The sequence below is a fragment of the Chenopodium quinoa genome, unplaced genomic scaffold, assembly GCF_001683475.1.
Source record: "Chenopodium quinoa cultivar QQ74 unplaced genomic scaffold, ASM168347v1, whole genome shotgun sequence".
NCBI lineage: Eukaryota > Viridiplantae > Streptophyta > Magnoliopsida > Caryophyllales > Amaranthaceae > Chenopodium > Chenopodium quinoa.
Window position 1 is genome coordinate 4,315,697 of NW_018743697.1, and position 24,840 is coordinate 4,340,536.

Here is a 24,840-nt window from a genome sequence, read left to right on the forward strand (position 1 = left end):
AGGAATTAGAATCCTTGACCTTAGATAGACAAGTTAATGTTCCAACCACTAAGCTACTAGTAGATTTGAGTAGTATAATGTACTTTTTATTTAAATTAAATTTTAACTAACTTTTTTTTTTTTTTTTTTAAAATGACACTATTGACCCGAAATCTGACCCGAACCTGACCCACTAACCCGAATTGCCACCCCTATCTGGGTCTGGATCATTATTATTTCTGGTTCTGGATGAGCTACTATTGTATTTCTACATGGCGCTTTGGTTTTAGTAAAACTTACTTGAATACTTTTTCACCACCAGATTACTATGTGAAGGTTAGTTCGATCCCCCAACCATTATAGTAGTTTTTAGTTTGTGTGCAATGCATTGACTTTGCTCTAACTTCAAAATTATGAACCATGATATAGGTCCTGCACTTAGGCCACCCTAGTAATTGAGAAGAGTAGGGAATACAAACAATGGCTTATCAATTTACATATACTATTCACTCCATTCCAAATAATGAAGCGTTGATTTTAAGAGCATATACGGAGTAACATATACGAAGTACTAGCCTATATTGTATAAAAGACTTAGCAAAACAAAAATTCAAGGCAGTGGCTCGCCAGCCAGACGCTCGCCTTGTGCCACATCAATCACCAATAGCACTCTGCAGAACCTGTGGGAAAAAACAGAGTATAGTTCTTTACAATTATTTTCTTTTCAAGTTTGTGAAACTGTAGGGAACTTTTCATGCCTTTAAATACACAATTAGATACTTTCAAAAAAAAAAAAAAAAATACACAATTAGATACAATAACTTACCATTACTGTTCCTCGTCTGAAGGGGGTTCCCACACGAATTTAGATTTAGGTGAATCGTCTAAACTCTCTGCACCAGCATCACTCTCTGCACCATCATCACTCTCTGCCTCAAGACCAACCAAATTGATTCTCGAGAACAAATCATCAAACATTGCTTCATCAAGTATATCACGAACCACACCTACATCTTTTCTAGCTAAAAACAATCTCATATTCCCCTTCCACTTAAATTTTTTGATCAAACGCCTCCCAACAAAATAATCACCAAGATTTCTCACTCCCAGTTCATCATTTTTATTCAACTTCTTTGCAGCTACAGCCAACTGTCGATCAGCGAAGAGCCAGATACGAGATACAAGCAATTTAGTTTTCTGCAGTATTTTGGCATCGCGTGCTTGTTTTTCTGTTAACAACCTCAACCAGCGGTGGGCATGCCGTATACTATACCTGTTCATTATCTTCAATGCTGCAATTTTTTTGTAACTCCTCCGTAGCTTCTCTGCTTTGACTGACACATGATACTGATGATGATACAGCATCGTACCTATATTTTCAAGTGTGAACTCCACTGGGAAATCAGTCCTGTCCATGGCGGTTTTAAGCATAGCATTCAATCCCCGGAATATTGCTTTATAACTCAAATTCTTAATCCTAAGCGTTGCTCCTTGCTGCTGGTACTGTTGGTGTTGCTGATACCACTGTTCGACAGTTGCCATGGCAGCTTGTGCAGCTTGTGGTTGCCCAGCTGAACTAGTTGTTTGGTTATCTTGATCATAAACAAGCGAAGCAGAAGCTTGTGATGCCTGAGCTGCAATCTGAGTTTGATCTGCTACAGCTCCTGTGGATGTGCCATCCTGACAGCTTTGTAGATGCTCTTGCATCAGGCGGCGTACAATCAGAACACCACATCTGTTGCATAGACGTGGTGACTCCCCAAGTGAACAATTAGAGCAATGAAATATGCTATCAGACAAGGGACCTTGCCATGTACATCCAACCCTATTGTAGAGGCAAATGACTTGTATATTCCAATGGTATCAGCCAAAGCCTTGTCTGACTCTAGCAGTGGCTGTAACAAAAAAAGAAACAAATCCACTATACATATCCTCCATATAATTATATAACCAGTTGAAAACCAACTGTAATTAAAATAGTGAAGGCATCACACCTTGCAATTGGCTTCAGTCACCATGCATTTATGATAGGGGCAAGCATGTGTGTTGTTAACAGAAGTCAGACAAGGTTTGCAGTAAAGGTGAGTGCATGGCGCCTGCAAAGCTTCACTAGGGTAGACAAGAAGTTGACACACAGAACAGAAGTATTCTTTAGGAAGAGATTTAACATTTATAATGCAATCGGAGTAGATTCCCATGTTGAATACCTGTTATTCATTGAAATTAAATCGGAGGTCAAACCTTGCATTAATAAACAAATAACGATAAAGCTGAAAGAAAATTCAATTCCTAAAACACGCATGACTTTACAAACTACTACTTCGTATAATAAAATTGTAATCAATACATAGATGCGCAAGGCGCATAACTGTAAATCTGTAATTGTAAGATCTGGTATTCATTTGCTATCATAGAAATGAGCTTAGGATTCATTCTACATGGCCAAATACACCCACTTCCCGAACTTAGACATTTACAAGACAACACTAGGGCACTTAAATTAGACAATAAGTAGTCCCTCAAACTTCATGGTATACCAATCAAGCTAACAGCAAATACAGTTAATACACTCCTCATTAATTATATCGTACCATATATATACAAGGATAATATTTTATACCATTTATTGATTTATACCATAAACTGACACAAAACACCATCATCACGTTTCTACAATTTCAAAAATAATTTCAACAAATTTGTCAGGTCAAAACGGCATATTTAAAAAAAAAAATACTTAAAATCCAAAAAATCTTGTCTATGTTTACATTTCCATGCTAATAAAACCAACGTTACTCCTACAAAACCAACATAATCCCTCATATTCATCCTTCAAACAGCCCTTCTGTTAGGGCCTATTATTGTGTATAGTGTATAGTTATCGGGCCTATCTCATGAGCTCTAATCTATTTGCTAGGTTGTATATATACTCTACTCTACACTCTAATGAAACTACGGAAAATTATTTCGTGACATGGTATCGGAGCCAAAACCATTCTAATCTCTAAAACAATTTCTACATCCTACATTCTAATCCCTACAATCAATTTCTACCATCAATTTACCATTTTTTTTTTTTTTTATTGGTTCGAATTTGGGATAATCCCCAATTCAATTTCTTCTAATTTATTTTTTGGTTGCTTAGTCAATCTTCATTAGTGGTGTGCGCACTACTGTACAACTTCTAATTTGGGATATTTCCCAATTAACTTTCTTCTAATTCAATATCACGCTCCTACTACTTGCACTCTATTGTTCTATTGTCCTTCAACTCTACTGCTACTTGATTAACAATGGTGAATGAAACTCTGCCCACTGAAATTTTTCTGACTCAGCGACGTCAAAAGTCGGAGTTATTTTGTACCCACTGCAAAATTACACACAAATCGAACAGCCTATAGTCCCTCGTACTCATCCTTCAAACAGCATTTATATGAACAAAATTACACACAAATCGAACAAATAACCATACAACCATCATTTCAAAAAGAATTAAAAGACGTTAAATAAAAATAAACAAGAAAAGAGAAAGAATCTCAAACCCTAGCATACAAAATACTACATAAAGCCTTCAGAATTTTCCATGTTAATCATATCAACGATACTCCTACAAAACGCACATAATCCCTCATATTCATCCTTCAAACAGCCCTTCCTTAAACACAACCCTATAATCCCTCATATTCATCCTTCAAACAGCATTTATATGAACAAAATTACACACAAAATCGAGCAAACATCACAAATAAAAGAAAGAATCATTCAACTCACATAGAAATAACACACAAAAATTAGACGGACAAATAGAGGAAGAAAGAGAGAAAGCAAGAACAGAAACTTACGGCGAGTTTTCCGACGATCGAAATGAAATGCAGCAGTGAAGAGAGTTCGCCGGAGAATTATCGGAGATACGCGACCGGAAAGAGGAGAGAGAAAGAATCAACTGAAGCTAACGTCGCCTTCGAGTTTTCCGACGATTGAAGCGAAGAGAATTCGCCGGAGAGTTATCGGCGATGACCCGGAAAGAGGAGAGAGAAAGAATCAACTGAAGCTAACGTCGCCTTCGAGTTTTCCGACGATTGAAGCGAAGAGAACTCGCCGGAGAGTTATCGGCGATGACCCGGAAAGAGGAGAGAGAAAGAGTGGAAGACCGGAAAGTATGGGGAAGTGAAGTGAGAGGAAATGAGATTAATTTTTTTTTTTTTAAGAGACGCTTATTATATTATTACTATTTGAATATCAAATTTTCAATGTTTTTTTTTTAAGAAAAAATTCTCAATGTTATTAGCAATTTAGTATTGTTGTTTCCTCAAAAAATTACTCCTATTGTGCTTGTAAATTTCTTTTAAAATTTTATATTTGACTTTTTGGATATATAAAATGATTTTTTTTTAAACGGGTTTTATAAAAAAAAAAAAACAAATTGATTTTTCAAAAAAATTAGGTTTTCTTAAAGAAGATGATGTGATTCAATAAAAAAAATTAATTATAATAATTTAAACCTTGATAATTTTTGAATATTTTGTAGTTTAACTTTGCGAGGAAAAAAAATTGCTACGCTTTGTCACACGTCACTAATGGAGAAATAATTGGACAAGGAAAAGGAAAAGCAAGGAGGTGAGCTTGATTCAAGCCTTTCGAAGTACGCTTCAATTGAAAAGGGGGGTGACTTTATTTCAGGCCGGCAGGGAAAGGGGTGGGGTTGGTCAGGCCGATAGGGAAAGGGATGGGGATGGTCAGGCCGGCGTGGAGACGCGTGGGGATGTCTCCGACTGGTGGGGAAGGGGGTGGGCATGGCGAGGGACTAGTTCAAGCAGGTCGGGGAAGGTGATTTTTTTTTTTGTTAAAATTAAAAAAAATAATTTAAATTACATTATTAATTTTTTTTAAAAAATATGGAGTTTGACTAGTTAGAAGGTGACACGTCGAAAATATAGGATGCGGTTATTAGTTTCCATTTTTCTTTATTAAAGAATAATGGTTTTAATTGAGAAAAAAAAAAGCAAAATAATTTTTTTGAAGTAAAAAGTAAAATATTTTTGGTTTTTTTTGTTTTGTTTTGTTTTGTTTTTTGTTTTGTTTTTTTTTTTTTTTTTTTACAACAGCGCTTGAAACAATTCTTTAAATGTCTTGTTATTTAAATTTTTGGAAAACGAATATAAAATTTAGTTGCATAAGGTTTTAAAAAGATATTAGCATCTTTTGGGGTTTTGTTAAAGAACGATGATGTGATTTAAAAAGATTTTCTCAAAAAAATAAATGCGATTTAAAAAGATAGTTATGATAGACTTATGTTACTTGGATTTTCCATATAATGTTTCTCATCAATAAAGAGAAGAAAAAAGAAAGAAAAGAAAAGCTTGCATTCACTTGACAATTGACATTTATCATAAGCTTTTGAACAAAAGGAAAAGAATTATAGACCAATGTAAAATGGTCTAGTATTAGTATTGAATGATGAAGTGAACGATGAGGAAGATGGCCGATGGTGGTACCACCTTCTCGGCACTTGGTAACATGAAACAAACGCTCGAGGTCCTTAAGTTGAACCATAACATGTTTGTTAACCATATTAGACAACATAGTTTTCCTTAATTAGAGGTGATAATGTGCCCTCAACAAATTAAATTAACACATAATAAAAAAATCATAGTTTCAAAATCAAAACAAACATTGAGACATTGAGTGGTCAAATAATATGCAATAAGTAAATCTTTTGTATCACCAATATAAGGAGAGAATTCAAAATACATAGATTCAACTTCCTCCGACAAATAATCCATCATTTCTGCAAAACATCAAAATAACGAAAAATAGCAAATTTTGCCATACCCGTCAGCAAATTAATTAATTATCTTACGTAACATATAAATTGCAGCTGTATATTCAACAAAACAAAAAAAAAAAAAAATCAGTTTTTTTATAATAGAACTTATATAGAACTCCAAATCAGAAATAGAAAAGAAAGACTATGCCTTGAAATTCTCATATAAGAGTTGCCTCTAGCCTATACCCATCCCACATCCTTTTAAGGTGCATATCTTGTGCTTAAATAAATAAAATAAGGAACTAAAAACCTTGCTCACTATTAGGCCGGAATCGAGAAAAAAAAAATGAAATATGGGTTTAAAGATACCTGTCGTAGCAACACTGCTTCTTGGGGGGCAACTTGGAAAGCGCATCATACTTAGTAGACGAAGGGGTTGTTTGTCAGTTTAGAATAATTATCCCAGAATTGCAGCAATGACCAACAGTATAGACAAAATCTTTAGAATATGCTTCATTCAATATATTGGCAAAATAAAAATTAAGTACTGAACCAAAGATCACCCACTTTAGTAAAAACAATCTTTAGAATATGCTTCATTCAATATATTGGCAAAATAAAAATTAAGTACTGAACCAAAGATCACCCGCTTTAGTAAAAACCATCTTAAAATTCAGATTGTTAAGAAGAATATAGGATAAAAAGGCATTATTTCATTCATATAAGCAAGCCACACTGCATAAGACAAGCTACAAGCTAAGGGACGTAGTCAGAGATAATCCCAGCAAATTTCCATGTCCATTTTAAAAATTGTACTCAAAGCCCTTGCGCAATGTTCAGAAATCATTTGCCAGCTAAAAATGTGTTAAATTCTAAGAAAATCTTAATAGATAAGGCTACATGCCTACATCCATGAAGGAAAGCAACCCTCTTACAATCCTAAATAAGACTCCATCCCAAAGCAAAAGACAAGCTAATTCTAATCAGTGTGTTAGGATTTCATAGGTTAGTTACAAAATGATCAATACAGAACAGAGGGAAAAAGACATTTAGTCATTAAGATAACTAGATAAGCAAGCCAAAATACACAGGACAAATGAAGGGATATAGTCGAAAGTAAACCACATAATGGCCTGATGCTAATTATTGTCAATTATTGAATAAACTATTGCCATCAGATTCTAACAAATTTCATGCCATTTTAAGAAATGAACTCAAAGCCCATGTGCAATGTTCAAATATCATCATTTGGCAGCTCAAAATGTGTTAAATTTTGAGAAGATTGAAAAAGGGGTTTGGGCTGCATCCATGAAGTAGGAGAGGCAACCCACTTACAATACAAATTCTGAATCCAAAAATAATTTAAAAGTAAACAAAGAATTCGAAGAAAAAGAAGTTACAACAAAGAAGCGTTTAGATTAATCGTCAATCACCTATTCAATAGAAAGTAAAAAATCAGCAATAATTCCAAAACCTTTTTTTCCCCTATTATTAAAAATATTACAAACAACTAATCCTCAATCACCTAAATTCCTTAATTCACTCAATTTAGATTAATCTTTGCTTCGCGTTAGTCATGACAAAGCTCAAAGCCTCAGTTCCACATTGATACAAAAGAATAAAGGATCAATTGTATAAGATAGAACATCAACTAATATCTAGTTCATTAACAAACTCACAATCAGTATAACACTCTAAATTAAGTAAACCCCCCAAATTGACTTGTTAGATCATACACAGTAAACATTTTAGGGTAAATTACCAACAAACAACCGAGTATTCAATAAACAACACTTGCTAATTGGAAATTTTATAATTTTTACCCATCTATCAGAAATTCCAGACTAAAGGTAAATTAAATTTGGGGTATTTTATAAAAATATTAAGCTACTACAAATGAATTGAGAGATTAAGGGTAAATTGAGAAAATAAAGAAAAAGACCATAACTTCATACCACAACATAATATGCTTCTCGATGTCATATGCTTTATTTACCATCCTTTAGTCGATAATCTCATATTCCAGAACTTTTAGAAAAGCATTATTTTACATCAGTGTTATTCACTACAAAAAACAACTAAATCACAAACAATAAGTAAATTCCCTTATCACTTACAAATTGCAAAAATCAACCTAATTAAAGCCTAAATCAAACAAATGATGATAAAAAAAATCCTGGTAAACAAGAGCATTTCATTGTAACTCACCTGGTAAGACCCTGGTTCAAGACTATCAAGAGCATTTCATTCCTTTTAGCAAAAAAAATTAGTAAAAAAAAATAAATAGGGAGGGCAATTTCGTCAGCACACTATTCATTTGCTCGGCACTTTTATAAAGGGGTATAGAATAGATATACTGTAGATTTATTGATCGAAGCTTCTTTCCCATGGCTTCCGAATCCCCCAGTGCTGTTCGAAAGGGTCACCATTTTCCTCAATTATTTTGATATTCTTTCCCTTATTATTTTGATTAATTTGCTGTTTCTAATTTTTATTGGGTGTTTTTGTATATTGCAGTTGTTATTCACTTGAGGGCTACTGGTGATGCTCCCATTCTCAAGCAACAAAAATTCAAGGTCTTCCCTTTTTTCTTCTGGGTTTTTGTTAATTTTTTGTTTTAATTCATCTGAATACCTAGAATTTGCGAAATTTGTGAATTGATGAAAAGGGTATTCTATTTTTCTTTAATCCTCAAGTTTTGATGAATGGAAGTGTGACAATTAATAAAGTTTATTGTATTATGATTATGAATTTATAAAATTGGGATGATCAAGATTTTGCCGAGTGTGGTTATGAATTATGATCTTATGTGTATTTCTTAGGACTAAGGGCAGGTCTATTAATGGTAGGAAGAGGGATTAGGTGCTTCAAAGCGTTTTACCTAATTCGTTGTTCTGATCATGTTTTCGTTGAAAATGAGCTGATTGGGATGGGTTAGGGCTTCTCAATCATGATTATAAGGGCAAAGAACGGCATGATTAAAAAATCTTTTGGCATAACTGATTTCGTTTAGGATATAGATTCGATCAAGATTTTATGGAAAGTGGAATATATGGGAATACAATGGCAAAAGGAGTCTCATGTAAGGGTGAAGAGCCAAAGAGCAAAGATAGCATTGTGTGTGAAGTATCAATATGTAGGAGAAGAGCAATGTAGCGTGTCTAGTCGAAGATGAAGGAAGATTATGTTAATTTATAGATCAAGTAGAAATTTGTTAACCTGTCTTTGAGAGACTTTGATATTCATTTACCTCTACAAGGGTTAAGAAATTGCGGATTAGTGTTTACTTGTATATGATTTGGTGATTATATATGCCGTATATTTCTGTTTATAAACAGAGACTGCAAACCATAAGAAGAGGAGGGGGGGGGGTGTCATTCTGGATTCCATAATGACTAGGGTATGAGTATGCTAGAGTATAACCGCAACAATGGCTTTAGTCCTGGGCATAACAACACAACAAAAGTTTCACTGGCAAAGTGTACTCAAGGAATCACCACACTAAGTGTTTGTTGTGGCTTAGTGATCATTATAAATTGTGGAGACTTTCTATGTAATAAATTGTCATTGACACTCTTCAAAGACAACAATTGAGCGGTATAGCATATATTGGGATCCCTGAAACCCTTAAATGGTACAATTAGACTGAGTAATGAAAGTGGACTTTTATTAATAGATTACCACAAGATATCACTTTTCTATCAAATATAATATTCTGGTGAGGTTGTATTTAAGTTAAAGGGGGAAGAAGTTGCAATTGGTGTCAGTTTATGACTGTGGTGGGCCGGTAGCACCGTAGCAGTTTCTGTGTAGCAGAACATCAAATATTCTGGGGCTGTCATAAGGGGCCTTTTCTGTTACCACAACTTTTAAGTGAGACAATGCTACTAACAAGCTAACATAATCAGATTGTTAACACTAGACACTTTTAATTTAACTTTGTGTGAATGTAGGCTATCATCTAACTTATTAGTTCAAAAGATGGCTTGGTATTATTCATCAGCTCTAGTGATGGTCGAATTTTAAGGTCTTTAGTGTAACTGATGCTATGTGTAACTTGATTGAATGTATAGAAATATAACAGACAAGTTTACATAGTTTCTCTACATTGACAAGATTACATGTTTGCAGTTGTAACCAAATATGAAAATTTTAAATTGCCAATGCTCTCTTTCATGGTTTTTATAATTGTTGTCACTTTCCGTCATAGCAATATCATACATGTATAATCGTTGTCACTTTATGTCATAGCAGCTTTGGATGACTTCTCTGTTTCTCTCTATGTCTACCTTTGTATGAGATATCCTTCATTCCCTGTATCTATTTATGTGGAAATAACTTGTCAATCCGATATTGTATCTGAAATGTAGACAAGTGCTGCACTAATGGGAAATAATTGTTGTGTCCGCTGAATATAAAGTGTTTTTTTTTTTTTTTTGGGATTATTAATTGTTGTGTCCGCTGAATATAAAGTTTTTTTTTTTTTTTTTTTTTTTTTTTTTTTTTTTTTTTGGGATTATTTGTTCTAAGAAATCATCTTTTACATTTTTTTTGTGGTTTATCTGCTTGGTTGTTGATTAATTTTTTACAATAAAGACTGAGAAACAGTTTATTACTTTTGTTCTTCACTTGAGAACTCTCTGTTCTTTTTCCTAAACATTGTTTCCTTCTTTCAGGTTTCTGGCACCGATAAATTTGCTAGTGTTATTGATTTTTTACGTCGTCAACTTCACAAAGATACCTTGGTAGGTGGCTTTTATGTCTTTTTTTTCCATGCCTGAAATAAATAATTAATCTTTTTTCCTTTTCCTTTTGGGTGTCTGTGTACAGTTTGTTTACATCAATAGTGCCTTTTCTCCAAATCCAGATGAATCGGTGATAGATCTCTACAATGTAAGTTGTGTTTTGCTTGATGGGAGAAAATGAGTTTAAGATCTTGATAGAATTAGAGACAGTTGGATGTTTATTGCTCTATGGCTTCCTATGCATTGAAGGTTTGATAAACATATTTGCATTAGATTTCACTATTACTACAGTTTGGAAAAGAAAATTTAGCTTTAGATTATATAATTTCTGCAAGAAATTAGAGTAGAAGATGTTTGTAATACTCTCTTGTTATCACCATAAAAAAAGTAAGATGTTTTACTACTTGCTTAAATCTTTCAAACTTTATTATCGTTTGATTTGACATACTTAACAATGATGTTATAATGTATTGATGGTTAAGCTCTCGTTTTTCCTTTTACAAGTTGCATGTTCAATACTTAGTAGCAACAATCATTTTTGAATTGAGGGGATTATTTGAAATTGAAACATTTGCGTATGAGGAGAGTGCCATGTGACACATAAACATTGCACAGGAAGTTGGTTTGATCTCATTAGCTTCTACATGATATTTTTATCATTCACTTATGTCTGATTATGTAGAAGTGAGCTCTTGTATAGTGGGCAATGGCAGTAGCCTGTGGAGTTGACCTGACCTAACTGGTCAATTAGTGCATGAACTCAGGCCTCAATATTGAATGCCTTTGGTGTGTGTGTGTCCTTTGTGTTCTGTGTGGAAAGCGCACATGAGCTGAATGCCTGAATTCTGAGGGTTAGCTTAGTGCTCTTAAAAGTTTGATGGAATTTTGTTCCATGAAATTCTTATGTTTATGGTCTCCACGAGTCTATGTTGCCTGATCAGCTTGTTGATTGCATACAGACTTACAGAGTTTATATCACATGTGAACTTCTTTTGAAGCTCCTTGACTGTGTAGAGAGACCACCTGTGGAACAAATTTCTAATTCCCCCAACCTATTTGTGAAATCTTATGTCATGGTAAGGTAATTCAGGTATCTTTAGTTGTACTTAGCAACTATATCGAACAGTTGCTTGCACATCTTAGAAATTGATCTGGTGAGACCAAAACAGGGGTTTGTGGTGTTTGAGATAGTTTCGGGTGACTGATAATTAGCTGAATAATGCTGCATATTTAATCATCCAAATACTTCTTAGTTTGATGGTATTAGGACCTCTGTAATATGGTTTTTCTGTATCACTATGCCAATCTTCTGGGCTAGCTACCACTGCCTGCACCCGACCCTTTCCCCTTCACCACCTGAGAGAGGGGGGGGGGGGGATTAAGATGATTAAGAATTTGCTGTATTGAAGCAACTTATAAACAGCTAACTCTTGATATCATTGCAGAACTTCGGAATTGATGGTAAGCTGGTTGTCAATTATGCTTGTTCCATGGCTTGGGGCTGAATCTGGTGGTGAATTGGTGATGTCTGATTGTTGTTATGGCTATATCATATTACCAGTAAGTTTAGATTCTCCAGTAATTTTTTTCTAGGAATGAACCATGAAAGATAATTCAGTTCAAAGTTACCTGTATATTTATCACGATTTTCTTGAATTGATCAGAAATGTACATTCAGCTTGCTTAATGAAGTTCTTCGCTGCTATATGAGGAAAATCTCAAGGTGATGGTTTAACTGATAGATTTTGATTTGTGTCTTTCTGAAGCATGCTGGTTCTCTCTGTCTACCTTTAGTGTGTCATAATGCAGCAATACACATTATTTTTTCTTGATTTCACTTGTAAAGTTGACATGATTTTTGTTAATGTTTGTAAAAAGCCAAAGAATTAGTTTTGTAAAAACTTCAGTCCTGCATCTTGTTCGTTTTCCTTCGTCTTTCTTTCTTTGAAACTAAATGTCTGTAAAAAAGCCGATTAGTTTGCTTTGTAAAAACTTCAGTTCTGCTTAGTGCTCATTTTCCTTCATTCCTGATTTAAAATTCTCCAGTAAAGGTGCATTCTTTTCAATTACTTGGATTCAACTAATAATCTGGCTCTAGCAGAATCTAATTTAACTGCAGTATAATTGCAAGTGAATGCAATTAAATTAAAATGGTGTAAAACTGTAGTTTAAAATGACATATCCTTGGTAACTTGATGTTGTCTCTGACTCTGGCCAACAATTTAGGCAATGTTTATGCTAATAAGTTTTGTGAAATTGAACCAACCTGAACCACCCACTTCTAAGCCTGAGATAAGTCGATTCATGTCTTTTACAGTTCTGGTTTGGATTGTTGGATTCGGGTAGGCCTATACCAAATTAACTGAACAATTCGGCTATTTTCAGAGTCTCAGAGAAAAACTATAGTTTTGAGTCCATGATAAATGAGGTGAAAAACACAAATTACCAATTTACCATATTATTAATAAGGCTGTTTATATTTTAAGTTAAACGGGTGAACATTTAGGAGCTATTTAGAATTGAGGATTGAACTCACTTAATCAGTCATAGCTTTGCTATTGTTTATCTAAACTTTCATATCAATCATCATTGGGTTTTGACTAATTTCATATCAAGTTCAATCTGTTTGGATTTCATTTAAAATCGGATCCCTAATTCGTTCGGATAATTCAATTCAAACAATCGAGCACGAGTCAATCTTGTTAGTTAGGTTTCTTTGGTTCTATCTTCTATTGCCTTATACGTTAATAACCCATGATATGTTTTACTAATTTATATACTCGTACTTTTTATGAAAGTGACAATTAGGCTGTTCAGATTGGGTTATTCTCGGTTAAAACTAGTTCGGGTTAATTTTAAGTTCAAATCAGATACTTTGGGTAAGGTCGAGAACAGTCTTCCCATGCCGAATAAAGTCCGAGTAGTTGATTCTATATTAGTAAGACAGAGTCCAATGACTAGAGCAGGCACAACTCACCTCCCAAACCCATGTGTGGGTGTGGGTTAAGCTGATCCCCCACACCATCCAACACCAAATTGCAACTCTCCATTGGTGCCTTATTTTCCTCTCTTCTAACTTCCAAGGACTAGTAGTCGTAGTAGTAACCTACGTTTTCCCTTCCCTTTTTGGCTTCTTCCCATTTATTAATTTTATCATATCTTAGTTTATGATAAAGTAGTGTGAATATTGGACCATCAAATTATGCATATTTATTTGACTTCCTCCTCAATAATATCTTATACTGCTACATTATTAAAAATGATAATTAAAATTCAACGGTTTATACAAAAGAAGTGTTTCCTGCTTGATCATGAATCAGGTATACTTTACCACCATATATTTGCAATTATCAACCGTTGATTTATTTGATATGGTTTAGATTTGGATGGTCTAGATTTGAGGTGACAATAAGCTAAAATAGATGCAAACACAGTGGATAAAATCTTCCAAGTCGCTCTGATCTTTGTTATTTGTTGCTGTCTGTATTAAGGCTACCCCTGCAACGACTGAAAGGGGGGAAGGGAGAGGGATATTTCATTCACGGAACGATACCCAAGATTTTTTTTAATTTTGTTATTACTCCATTTTGTTGTATGATTTTCTTATTGGTTAACAAATTGGACATCCACTTTGTGTTAAGGACCCTTTTCTCAGTATAAGAAGTCTATAATAATTAGCGAGTACAAGTACTTTTATCAAACAATTTTGTGTAAACCAACTAATACAATCAGCTAACAATTAATTACTAATGCAATCAATTTACGTGCATAAGAAAACAATTATTTAGTTATTATTGGTAAAGTGATACTCTGAAAAACATGTTAATACTTATTATCTCCATATTTCGCAACTAAGTTGTGCGGGCACGAGTATAAGTTTACGAGAATTTATCATATCCAGGTGTACCGTTTGCTCATTTAATAAATGAGCAAAAAAAAAAAAACTCATTTAATAAATGAGCAAAAATTAATGAGCAAATAACCCGGGTGTACCGTACACCCGGATGTATAGAACAGACTCTTTAAAATGAGCAAAAAAAATTGCTCATTTAATAAATGAGCAAAAATTATTGAGCAAATAACCAAGTGTACGATATACTCGGATGTATAAAACAGACTCTTTAAATCTATACTATAACTCGAAATTTAAGTAATGTAAATCTTATAAATCATATGTATGTACTCGTACTAAAGATATAAAAAATTAATAATACTCGACTAATATAATCCAATTCACAAATGAGCTTATTCCCAAAGAAGGTTAGTATGAAAAAGTTATAAGAAAAAAACGTCAGATAAATTGAAAGGTAGTAAGGACCAAGTTTGAATTTAATTTGTCTTTCATATTGTCTAACATTAGATTTATTAGTCCTGATGACAGAGTGAGTTGTGGGTCGGTTTCCCCTATTTCTTAGAACTTTGAGCTTCTTTCAACTAATATATACACTTGCACATTTTACTACCTACACAAACATAAACAACAACAACAAAAAATGAGCAATTGGTTAGGATTTTCTCTCACTCCACACCCTCACCTTCATCACCATATAGTTGATGATAATGGCTCTCATAACTCACACCACCAACTGCAAGAGGTTGATAAAAGGAATTCGACACCGTCTTCGCCGCCACACCGTAACAACAACGTCACCTCCTTTATGCCTCTTCGCTCCGATGGCTCCCTCTTTGCTACCGCCCTTAATGATGGTCTTCACGACCTTCCTTTTACTACCTCCCACCCTCAACTTCAAGGTTCGTTCTTTTTTAGTTGCAATATTTTTATTTTAAGTAACACTTTTTTCCCGATAAGACACATGTCTATTTAAATTTTGTACACAAATTTTATTGTCTATATTTAAATCTTGTACACAAAATTTATGTTCTTTGTCCATTATCATCTTTAAATAATTACCCAAGTTAACCTTTTTAAAATTGCCCTACCTAAAATTTATAGTATAGTCTAGTATAATTGTTCTGTATGTTGCATACTTGCATGCCCATATAAATGCATTATTTTTGGTACAATAAAAAAAGTAAATTTTAAAAAAAAAATCATGGAGATTAATTAATTTATTGATGATTTTATATTTTGGAAAAACTAGAGTGGAAGTATGAAAATGATGAGCAACCAAAGCTAGAAGATTTTATGGGATGTTGTTACTCAACTTCTCAAGACCAAGAAAACAAAATGGTAATCAACGTAAATGCACTTCCCCAAGACCAATTCTCCACAAATAATAATTCGCTCTCAATTCAAGCATGCCCTTATCCTCCCGCCCCTCGAGGCGGCGTGTGTGATGAAAATAGAGGTGAACTTCTCAGTGGCGCGCAACCTCTTCAATGCCACTACTCATCATCCCCCTTTGACGGGGCTGCCATCTCTCAATTCAAATCCTGGCTAAGGCAAACCCCGCCAACGGTCGAACACACTACAACCACTCATTTTAGTGGCATCGACAATGGTGTTCAACCCCAACCGCTTTCACTATCTGTTAGCCCGATGGTAGGGCTCGAAGAGGTGACCGATGTCAAGAAACGAGGGCAAGCTAAGTTGGTTAATGGTGGTAGAGAACTCGTCCCTAGAAAATCACTTGACACATTCGGTCATAGAACATCTCAATATCGTGGAGTTACCAAGTATGTTTTTATTTTCCATTCTCCGTCTCAAAAATTAATGTCACTATTCTTATCTTTTTGGTTGCGCTCATTTTTTAACTCGGAAATATTGGCCAGGCATAGGTGGACAGGAAGATATGAGGCACATTTATGGGATAATAGCTGTAGAAAAGAAGGACAAACTAGGAAAGGAAGGCAAGGTTTGTTCAATTTTATTTTATTTTCTCCAAAAAAAACACAATTTAATTGAAAATTTTATTGATTGGTGAAGGGTTTTATACGTTTCTTCTGTAATTTCACGTGAAACTAACTGATTTTTTTTTTCTCCCTCATTTCTCACTTTCTGGAATTTGGAATTATTCAATATTGCAGTTTACCTTGGTATGTGAAACTTCCTTAACTTTATTTTGACTTACTTTCTTCTGAAATTAGTAGTACTAAAAGCTTAATTTTCATTTATTAGCGAATATTGTGTACTTTTTTCTTTTTTATTCTGCTTATATTCAAATTGCATGCATTGAAATAATGAAAAGTTGGTTATAAACCAATGGTTTAAAATCAATTTTGATATTTATAATTATAGTTGATCTTAAATAATTATACTGTTGAAAGGGGTTATTGTAAAAGTCTATAAGAATCACATCATGGCATCAGAGACTTGGATTTGATACTTTGCATCACATCTATTACTCTTTGCTCTGTTAACTTCTTGTGTAAGCAGCTTGGTTTAAATTCTTGTGCTCCACGACATTAGTACTCTTTTGTTCGGATTTAATTGTCATGTTCCTTTTGTACTCGTAAAAACTAATTCCAAAGAAACGTAAAGATGTAAGTGTTGATAAAATCTACTACGAGTAGTCCGTATTGATTGTACAGGAAGTGAATTCTATTAGATAAGAGTAGTCCTCATGTAGACTGTAGAGTATATGAAGTGTTACTCGTACTCATGTATTTATACACCATTATTACTCATACTAATACTATTAGAATCATAGTCATATTAAGACGAGTTATCAATGGTTCATCTCCCTATATGACAAAATTACACATCGTTCAATGATGTTAAACTATGACTACTCAATCTAACACTATACTGATATGGAGGTAATGTTTGTTTACATTAGGTGGTTATGACAAAGAAGAAAAGGCAGCTAGAGCTTATGATTTAGCAGCACTGAAATACTGGGGCCCAACTACTCATATAAATTTCCCTGTAAGTTCGTTGTTTAAGTCAAACACTACTTAATCAAGCAAATCTACTGATTTCACTGTAGTCAGATTTCGTTGACTTTTAACTTTTGATCTTTACTCCCTAACTAGCTAACTGATTATGAGAAAGAACTTGAAGATATGAAGAACATGAATAGACAAGAATTTGTTGCCCACCTAAGGAGGTACGTAATGTACTCAATGTAGCGTCATGTTTAACGAGTTAGTTTAAATTACATTATCAACGTACACGACTATTAGGGTCTCGGTCAAAGAGATCGAGTGCTTAAAAATGGTTCATGACGTGTTTGAGTGTTTGACACAGGCAAAGCAGTGGATTTTCAAGAGGAGCATCAATGTACCGAGGAGTAACAAGGTATGTATGTGTGACAGAGGAGGACAATTAAAAGGCTTTCAACAATAAAAGTAAAAGTCAATAATTATAGTTAATAATAGTGCAAAGTTGGCAGCTTTTATTTTCAATCATAAAATTCAATAATTGGGAAAAATAATGAATAATACTACATTGGATATTATTTGCATGTGACTATTGCATTGGACTTACATTTTTGGTAAATAAAAATAAATAAATGTATCTCAAATTTGCTGTTATTTTCTAAGTTTATTTTTGCTCGTTGCTTTCAGACATCATCAACATGGAAGGTGGCAGGCTCGAATTGGAAGGGTAGCAGGCAACAAGGACTTATACCTTGGCACTTTCAGTAATTTTTTCTACTCCTTTTATTTTTCTAATGTTTTTCTTTATAACTTATTGAAAATATACTTCTTGCTCTTGCAAACTTGTCTCGATATTCACTATAGAGACAACCACGTGTAAAAACATTGTAGACGAGGTTTAATTCCATTTTTGATACCTTAATTTAACTAATTGCTGATATCTTAGACCTTTCACATTTTACTTTGTTAAGATACAAACGTGTTTCTATTAACAAATATCTTGATGCACGTTCCTAGTGCATCTTCGTGATCACGGTGTGCTTGTTTCATTAATATTTTCATGTGCATATGTTAGGCACACAAGAGGAGGCAGCACAAGCGTATGACATAGCAGCTATCAAGTTTAGAGGCACAAGTGCAGTAACCAATTTCGACATAAGTAGGTACGATGTCAAGAGAATATGCTCGAGCTCAACTCTCCTTGGAGCTGATCAAGCTAAGCGACCATCACCAAATAAGGACTCATCATCTCCACCTCCGGCGATTAGCCTAGAGGACTACAATGCTAGTTCTCAACCACTTGTTATAACAAATGGCAATGAGAATGCCTCAAATAACTTGCCTAGTATCATGTGGAAACCTCAAGGTGATGATCAGACTCGATCTCAAGATTGCCCTGATAACACAATGTCATTGGTTTTACCTTCTAGTAATATCAATGAGAGCCACTCATCTCCAATGTACTTATCACCACAAGGTCAGAAATATGAAGAGGGCGCGATTAGTAATGATGGTGGTGGTGATCGGCTTAGTAAACATAATTTGGGTGCTGTTCCTCAGATTCCAATCTTTGCTTTGTGGAATGAATGAATGAATGTGCATGTAACAAGGTTTTACAGTAATGTCACATTTTGCTAGATGATCATATATTAACATTAACATAGGAAGCTAATCAAGGTAGTACTCCATAATAGTTTTTGAAGGAATTAAGTCAGCTACAGAAGTTGTCAATTACTGTGTAGGAAATTGATAGTGTTGAATTGTAGGGCTAATTCAACTAGATCAGCTTAATGCTTGTTAGATTTTGTATTTTGTTACAACAATTGGTACTTTGGTAGTCTTGACATTGACTTGCATGAATCGGATGGTTGTAATTTGTAAACTCGTACGTATTATATATATATTTTGTTTTGCCAAGACTTTTATACAATATAAAATTAACGCTTCATTATTTGAAATGATATGAACAGTATATGTTAATTGCTTTTTAAAAAGATGTTTTATAGCCACGCTAATATAATCAGATCATTGATAGTTTATTATCCTACTTTAGGTAACATAATATTATAAATTGAAATATTTTAGCATGCTACAAGCTACAATAAGGGTAACAATAACCATTTGTTGACTTATTACATTGTTTTCAATTACAAACAAAATTGGAAAAAAAGAATTGAAAACAATGTGATATCTGACCAACTGAGGAAAATCTATTGATGGTCTCATCCACATAATAAGACAAAGATGACAAATAAAGATATCAAATACTGAGGCTTGGAATCAGAATTCACAGTTGATAGTCACATTCATTTGTCTTTTTTGAAGGACTAATATTTCTATAAGACAAGAAAAAATAGTTAGTACAAATGATATTATTTAAGCAAAATTACATTCATTAACATGAATTTAAGCTGAATTACAATCATTAACATAAACTTGTTTTTAGTATAATCAATTTGTCACAAACTTCGCCGTTTAAAGCTTCAATGATATTAACTTATCTTAATTATGTCACTGAAATACTCATTAATGACCAAATTTATTTCATACAGTGTACTCTATTTTAGTAACAAGCTCAAAATACTAAGGGTCTGTTCTCATACGTTTATTTTCAGTTTAGTTCAGTTCATCTTTTAATTTCCTTCTTTTATAAAATATTGAGTTCAGTTCAGCTCAACTCAGCCGAGTTCAGCCTATGAGAACAAGCCCTAAGTGTATGTTATACATACAGTTTCATGTCAATGACTATAATTCTGTCATAATCCATGTTAATAAGTGTAATTATCTCAAATAATTATACTATCACTCATTATACGATCAACATTACCATCCATTCTGTTACGCGATTTGCCTCTTAATTCTTATGTGGATGCTCTAGCATGAGTAACAAACTAACAATATAATGCATGGACAGTCCAAGGTGTGTGTTTTTAGTGTGGGAGGTTAGTGTAGCCAGAAGTCAGAAGTAGTACAGGGGTTAATTGAGCTTGGCACATAGTGGCTCGAAAACCAAGCTAATTCTGGTGGTTAGTGAGCTAAAATCCAACAGATTGATTTGATAGAACAATACTGGAGAAAGAAAGAGCTGTACCTCTTTTGCAGAAATAAACAAGGCAGAGAATAGAGCTAGAGAACACTTAAATAACGCTGCTCCCTTCATTTTTCCTTTCTGCCTGCAATTGGAACTTTAATTTATTTATGCTTATCTTTAAACTTGTGTAACAAACCTTCTTCACCAATATCTTTGTCCTTGTACTCTCACTTCTATTGGTTCATTTCCCCCAATGCCATTTTGCTAATTTTGAACTTTTACCCTTTTTTTTTTTTTTTTTTTTTTTTTTTTTTTTTAATTTTTAAATACCATTTGACTTTTAACTATTCACAAATTACACTTTAATTTATATTTTAATAAAATATAGTCAAGTGGAATTTTGTTTGAATAATATTAATTTGTATTTTAATAATACACACTTTTTATAATTTTACAATGTCGAAAACTAAAGACATTAATAGTACAGATAGTGTCTTGACAAGTGTAATAAAATAAATGTGTCAACTAAATAAAACCGGATGTAGTATGATAAAATTTCAATAGGCTACTTAGGGTCTGTTCACACAACTGAACTGAGCTGAACTGAACCGAACTAATTGGAGCTGAATTGAACTGAATAGAGCTTAAATGAATATTTTATGAGAGAAGGAAATTAGGAGCTGAATTGAACTGAATTGAATTGAGCTGAACTGAGCTGATTGGAGTTGAACTAAACTAAGCTATACAACAATTAAGCTGAAGTGAAAGTGCCTTTAGAAAACTTGGGAAAATTAAATACAACCATCTATTGCCACTTTGTAAAATGGTCAAATGGACCATTTTTTCTACTTGAGGTACTTGTTTGTTGCTTTCTTATACTTAGGGTGTATTCGGCAAAATATAGTTGTGAAGGTAGCTGTAGCTGTGTAGGTAGTTGTTAGCTGTGTAAGTAGTTGTTAGCTGTGAAGATAAATAATTTAGATATGAGTGTTCGGTAAAGTAGTGGTTGACTAGCTGTTACATATAAAAATCAATATTTTATTTTTAAAACTATAGATTAAATTTTCAACAGCTACCTCTAATTTCAAAAGCTAATATTTCTAACTTTTCACAAAAGCTACCTCCACCACTAAAAGCTATCCTAACCACTACTTTGCCAAACACTCACATTTTTTGTTGAGTAGTGGTTTGACCAAGTCAAACCACTAAAAGCTACCTAAAAGCTACTCAAAAGCTAACGCCGAACACGCCCTTAATCTAGTTATCTAGTGTTGATTACTTAAATATATTATTATTCTTAAGCTACTTATATAAAGTTTAATTTCTAACCTACTTACATAGGTCCTACTATACTCTTACTTCAAGATCCGTAACTCGCTATAACTCTTATAAGACCCTTTCAGTAAACACTTTATTTATACAAGTGATAATCTAGTTAATAATTTGATGGGGTAAAACATGCAAAACCTTTTACAACCTCAAATCAAAAAATTGATCAATTTAATTATAAACAATTTGGCTAATGCCGAAGATAAATTGGTCAATAATTATACTTCGTATTGAAGATCCCCTACTGTGTTTGTTGTTTTTAGGGAGAATGATTTACATATTATTTCTAGGGTAAACATTCCACTAGATCAATTTATTTATTTATTTATTTATTATGGAGGGATAGATCAAAATTTTAAGTTTATCTCAATTCTTAAAAAAATGTTTATGGTGAAAGATGGACCCTAACTGTCTATGTCAAAAAAAAAAAAAAAAAAAAAAAAAAAAAAAACTATCACGCTGAAAAAAAGGGGGGGGGGGGTACAAGGGAAAAAAAGTTAATAACAAAGGTTGGGCCCTTCCCCAACAAAGCTTAAAAGCAAGGTTAATGAAAAATCTGGACCACATTTATGACATTTGGGCTAACCTTAAACTTAAGCTTAAGCTACTCCGTATCATTTATCTGATGGGCTTTCTTTGCCTAATTAGTGTATCTTACAAGTACCCAGTTTCTTACAAGTGCCCTTAAGGCCTCAATGAAGCCTGTAAATATAAATAATAGGAATTCATATTACTACGTATATAAAAAAAAAAATTATATTCATTCGATTATGTAAATAGAGCTATACGATAGGATAAAAAAAACGTGTGTTAAAAAAATAAAAAAATTAAGAATAAGGGTCTGTTCTCATACGTTGAAATTCAGTTTAGTTCAGCTCCTAGTTTCCTTCTCTTATAAAATATTCATTTCAATTCAGTTCAGTTCAGTTCAGCTGAGTTCAATCAATGAAAACAGACCCTATTTTAATGGTTTGCCATTGAGAAAGTGAATATTTTGAGCATTATAAACTTGTAAGGAAGTATACATCACTTACTTGTGGGCATTTATGTTGTAGTATTGACTTATTACCAATGTGTGCATCAATGGATGTATATCAATTATGAAATGACACAATTTGAATGAAATTAGACCTTAATAGAAAATTTGAGTAATGTATTGTTGATTCATCTACATTCAAAATAATCCACTTTAGTCAAAATTTATTTGAAAGTTAAAAATTAACTTATAATCGTATCTAATTGAACATGAACAAATAATACTCTGTAATTTCTATATCATAATCCTCCATTTGTAAATCATATAACGCTCTAACACTATGTAATATTTTTTAGGTGATGCAAAAAAACAATTTGCCACTAGTTAAGCTTGTGTAGACCTTTAGGTTTTGGGAGTATTTGCTGTATTTCCTTTTACAACATACCATAACACAATAATTAATGATCTTTCTTAGTACTCATAAATAATGCTTTAGGATTTTTTTTTTATTTTGTTTTGTTTTGTTTTTTAACATGAAAAAAAAAAAGCAGAAAAAAAAAGAAGTCGTTCAATTTCCTTGTAGTTGCAGTCTCTCTCTTTCTGTTTCTCTCTCTAAAAGACAGCGTGTAATACTCTGTCTGTGGAAGCAGATCAAATCCATTCCCCAAAACCCATTTTTTTTTAATTTTATTATTATTATTATTTTTTACCCCTTTCTTCTTCGTTGTTGCTGTTTCGGAAGAATTTCAGATTGACAACTCTTCTTCTTCAAATCTTCAATGGAAAGCTCTTATCTTTCAGATTAAACCCAATCCCCCAATTTCTTTGAATATTCAGAAACAAGAATAAATTGATGAGTGGCAAATTCCTGAAACCCAGAAATTATATTCATGTCCTAACCCTATATTCCTCTTTTGATTTTGTGGGTTTGCTTATTTTTCCCGATTATCGAGCTGGAAATCAAGGGATTATCAAATTGGATGCAAATTAGAGCTACCCAGATTTGAGAGGAGATTAAGATCAACGTGATTGAAATTTTTTCAATTGGAAGCAAAATCGAGTTGGCTATTTCACAAATTTGTTTGATTTGGGGATAACCCATATGATTGAAAATGGTGGGTATGTAGGAAATCTATGAAATTTTGAGAATTTATTCTTAAAAGATCTTGCAATGGAGCCAAGACCGCCGTTAATGAAGCTGCTGAAATTGGGGCTTTTATTAACTTTCTTCGTCATTGTTGTTGAATCCCAACAACAAACTCAACAATCATCCCAACAACAATCTCAACAATCACAGGCTGTGCAAGATACAATCAATGATCGACAACCACCACCACCACAAACACCGCCACCATTCATGCTCTCTCCTCCACCACCACCATTGCCTTCGCCTCCGCCACCGCCTCCGCCTCCTCCTCCAATTTCCCCACCTCGAATGCCTCCTCCGCCTCCTCCTCCAATTTCCCCACCTCCTTCGTCTCCGCCGCCTCCTCGAGTGCCTCCTCCTCCGCCTCCACCACCATTGCCGCCTCCGCCATCGCTACACCCTCACCCTCGTGTGTCGAATTCGGAAGCAAACGCTATGAGAAGCCATAAACACAAGTCTAATTTGAATATTGGTAAGAAGGTTGGGTTATTGTTTGCTGGAATTGCTGTGATCTTGCAAGTTGGAGTGGTGAGTTTCTTAGCTTTTAAAAGGAGACAGCTTTATAAGATGCGTGACTAATATGATTGCCTTATGATGATCAAATAGTTTTTTTTTTTTTCTTTACCTTTTTTCTTCTTCATGTATTCACTTGTTATTCATTACAGTACTAAATTGTTTAGGAGTTATAGTGATTCTTTTTTCACGGTTGAGGCATAAAAGGAGGCGATTTATCGTCGATTCAGTTTGGATTGGATTGGATTTGATTAAGTTGGTGGGTATAGCTGGAGAATGTGGTGAAGATGAGTGATAGGATTAATCAGTTTTCGGATGATTCGATGTCGGAATGGAGGATTCTAGTTGAGGGATTGGAATTGGAATTTGAGCAATTGAGGATTAGTGATTTGGGGTTCTCCTTGATAATCTACTTTTCTGTAAATGGGGGTAAATCTTTGATTGTTTTTCTTTTTTCTTTCCTTGTTAAAAGTTGTGTTGAGATTCATATATCTTGTTTGCAATACATTGACTTTACAATTCATACTTGGGAATATGGAGATTTTTCTACTCTGTATTCATGTATTGGTT

General features: G+C 33.7%; 4 protein-coding genes across 5 annotated transcripts; 3 read left to right on the forward strand and 1 right to left on the reverse strand.

Annotated features, from left to right (window-relative positions):
- Nucleotides 1-383: 383 nt before the first annotated feature.
- Nucleotides 384-4,381, reverse strand: LOC110684374. Of its 2 annotated transcripts, XM_021860830.1 has the most exons (4): nucleotides 3,822-4,381; nucleotides 1,974-2,186; nucleotides 806-1,874; nucleotides 384-659 (listed from the first exon to the last, which is right to left on the reverse strand). In XM_021860830.1, the coding sequence occupies exon 3, from the start codon at nucleotides 1,684-1,686 to the stop codon at nucleotides 808-810; it is 879 nt and encodes a 292-aa protein (XP_021716522.1). In that variant the 5' UTR covers nucleotides 1,687-1,874; nucleotides 1,974-2,186; nucleotides 3,822-4,381; the 3' UTR covers nucleotides 384-659; nucleotides 806-807. The 2 variants fall into 2 exon arrangements, with proteins under 2 accessions (XP_021716522.1, XP_021716521.1); XM_021860829.1 differs by having other exon boundaries at nucleotides 806-2,186.
- Nucleotides 4,382-8,036: 3,655 nt separating this feature from the next.
- LOC110684376 (ubiquitin-like protein ATG12B) lies at nucleotides 8,037-12,529 on the forward strand. The gene is made up of 6 exons (XM_021860831.1): nucleotides 8,037-8,167; nucleotides 8,264-8,322; nucleotides 10,423-10,491; nucleotides 10,577-10,639; nucleotides 11,937-12,051; nucleotides 12,156-12,529. The coding sequence occupies exons 1-5, from the start codon at nucleotides 8,134-8,136 to the stop codon at nucleotides 11,994-11,996; spliced, it is 285 nt and encodes a 94-aa protein (XP_021716523.1). The 5' UTR covers nucleotides 8,037-8,133; the 3' UTR covers nucleotides 11,997-12,051; nucleotides 12,156-12,529.
- Nucleotides 12,530-14,696: 2,167 nt separating this feature from the next.
- On the forward strand, nucleotides 14,697-19,210 carry LOC110684377 (AP2-like ethylene-responsive transcription factor AIL1). Its single transcript, XM_021860832.1, has 9 exons — nucleotides 14,697-15,243; nucleotides 15,594-16,128; nucleotides 16,225-16,307; nucleotides 16,480-16,488; nucleotides 17,232-17,320; nucleotides 17,428-17,501; nucleotides 17,642-17,692; nucleotides 17,962-18,038; nucleotides 18,350-19,210. Exons 1-9 carry the CDS (start codon nucleotides 14,985-14,987, stop codon nucleotides 18,862-18,864), a joined length of 1,692 nt encoding a protein of 563 aa, XP_021716524.1. The 5' UTR covers nucleotides 14,697-14,984; the 3' UTR covers nucleotides 18,865-19,210.
- A 3,872-nt stretch (nucleotides 19,211-23,082) lies between these two features.
- LOC110684378 (neural Wiskott-Aldrich syndrome protein-like) lies at nucleotides 23,083-24,840 on the forward strand. Its single transcript, XM_021860834.1, has one exon. The coding sequence runs from the start codon at nucleotides 23,782-23,784 to the stop codon at nucleotides 24,334-24,336; it is 555 nt and encodes a 184-aa protein (XP_021716526.1). The 5' UTR covers nucleotides 23,083-23,781; the 3' UTR covers nucleotides 24,337-24,840.

Bases quoted from the DNA above. Each gene is read 5' to 3' on its own strand.
- LOC110684374 (XM_021860830.1), bottom strand. From the start codon at position 1,686: ATGCAAGAGCATCTACAAAGCTGTCAGGATGGCACATCCACAGGAGCT.
- LOC110684376 (XM_021860831.1), top strand. From the start codon at position 8,134: ATGGCTTCCGAATCCCCCAGTGCTGTTCGAAAGG. The intron at 8,168-8,263 runs GTCACCATTTTC...TGTATATTGCAG, and splicing joins CCCCAGTGCTGTTCGAAAGG to TTGTTATTCACTTGAGGGCT. The intron at 10,640-11,936 runs GTAAGTTGTGTT...ATATCATTGCAG, and splicing joins CGGTGATAGATCTCTACAAT to AACTTCGGAATTGATGGTAA.
- LOC110684377 (XM_021860832.1), top strand. From the start codon at position 14,985: ATGAGCAATTGGTTAGGATTTTCTCTCACTCCACACCCTCACCTTCAT. The intron at 15,244-15,593 runs GTTCGTTCTTTT...TGGAAAAACTAG, and splicing joins CTCCCACCCTCAACTTCAAG to AGTGGAAGTATGAAAATGAT. The intron at 17,502-17,641 runs GTACGTAATGTA...TGTTTGACACAG, and splicing joins TTTGTTGCCCACCTAAGGAG to GCAAAGCAGTGGATTTTCAA.
- LOC110684378 (XM_021860834.1), top strand. From the start codon at position 23,782: ATGGAGCCAAGACCGCCGTTAATGAAGCTGCTGAAATTGGGGCTTTTA.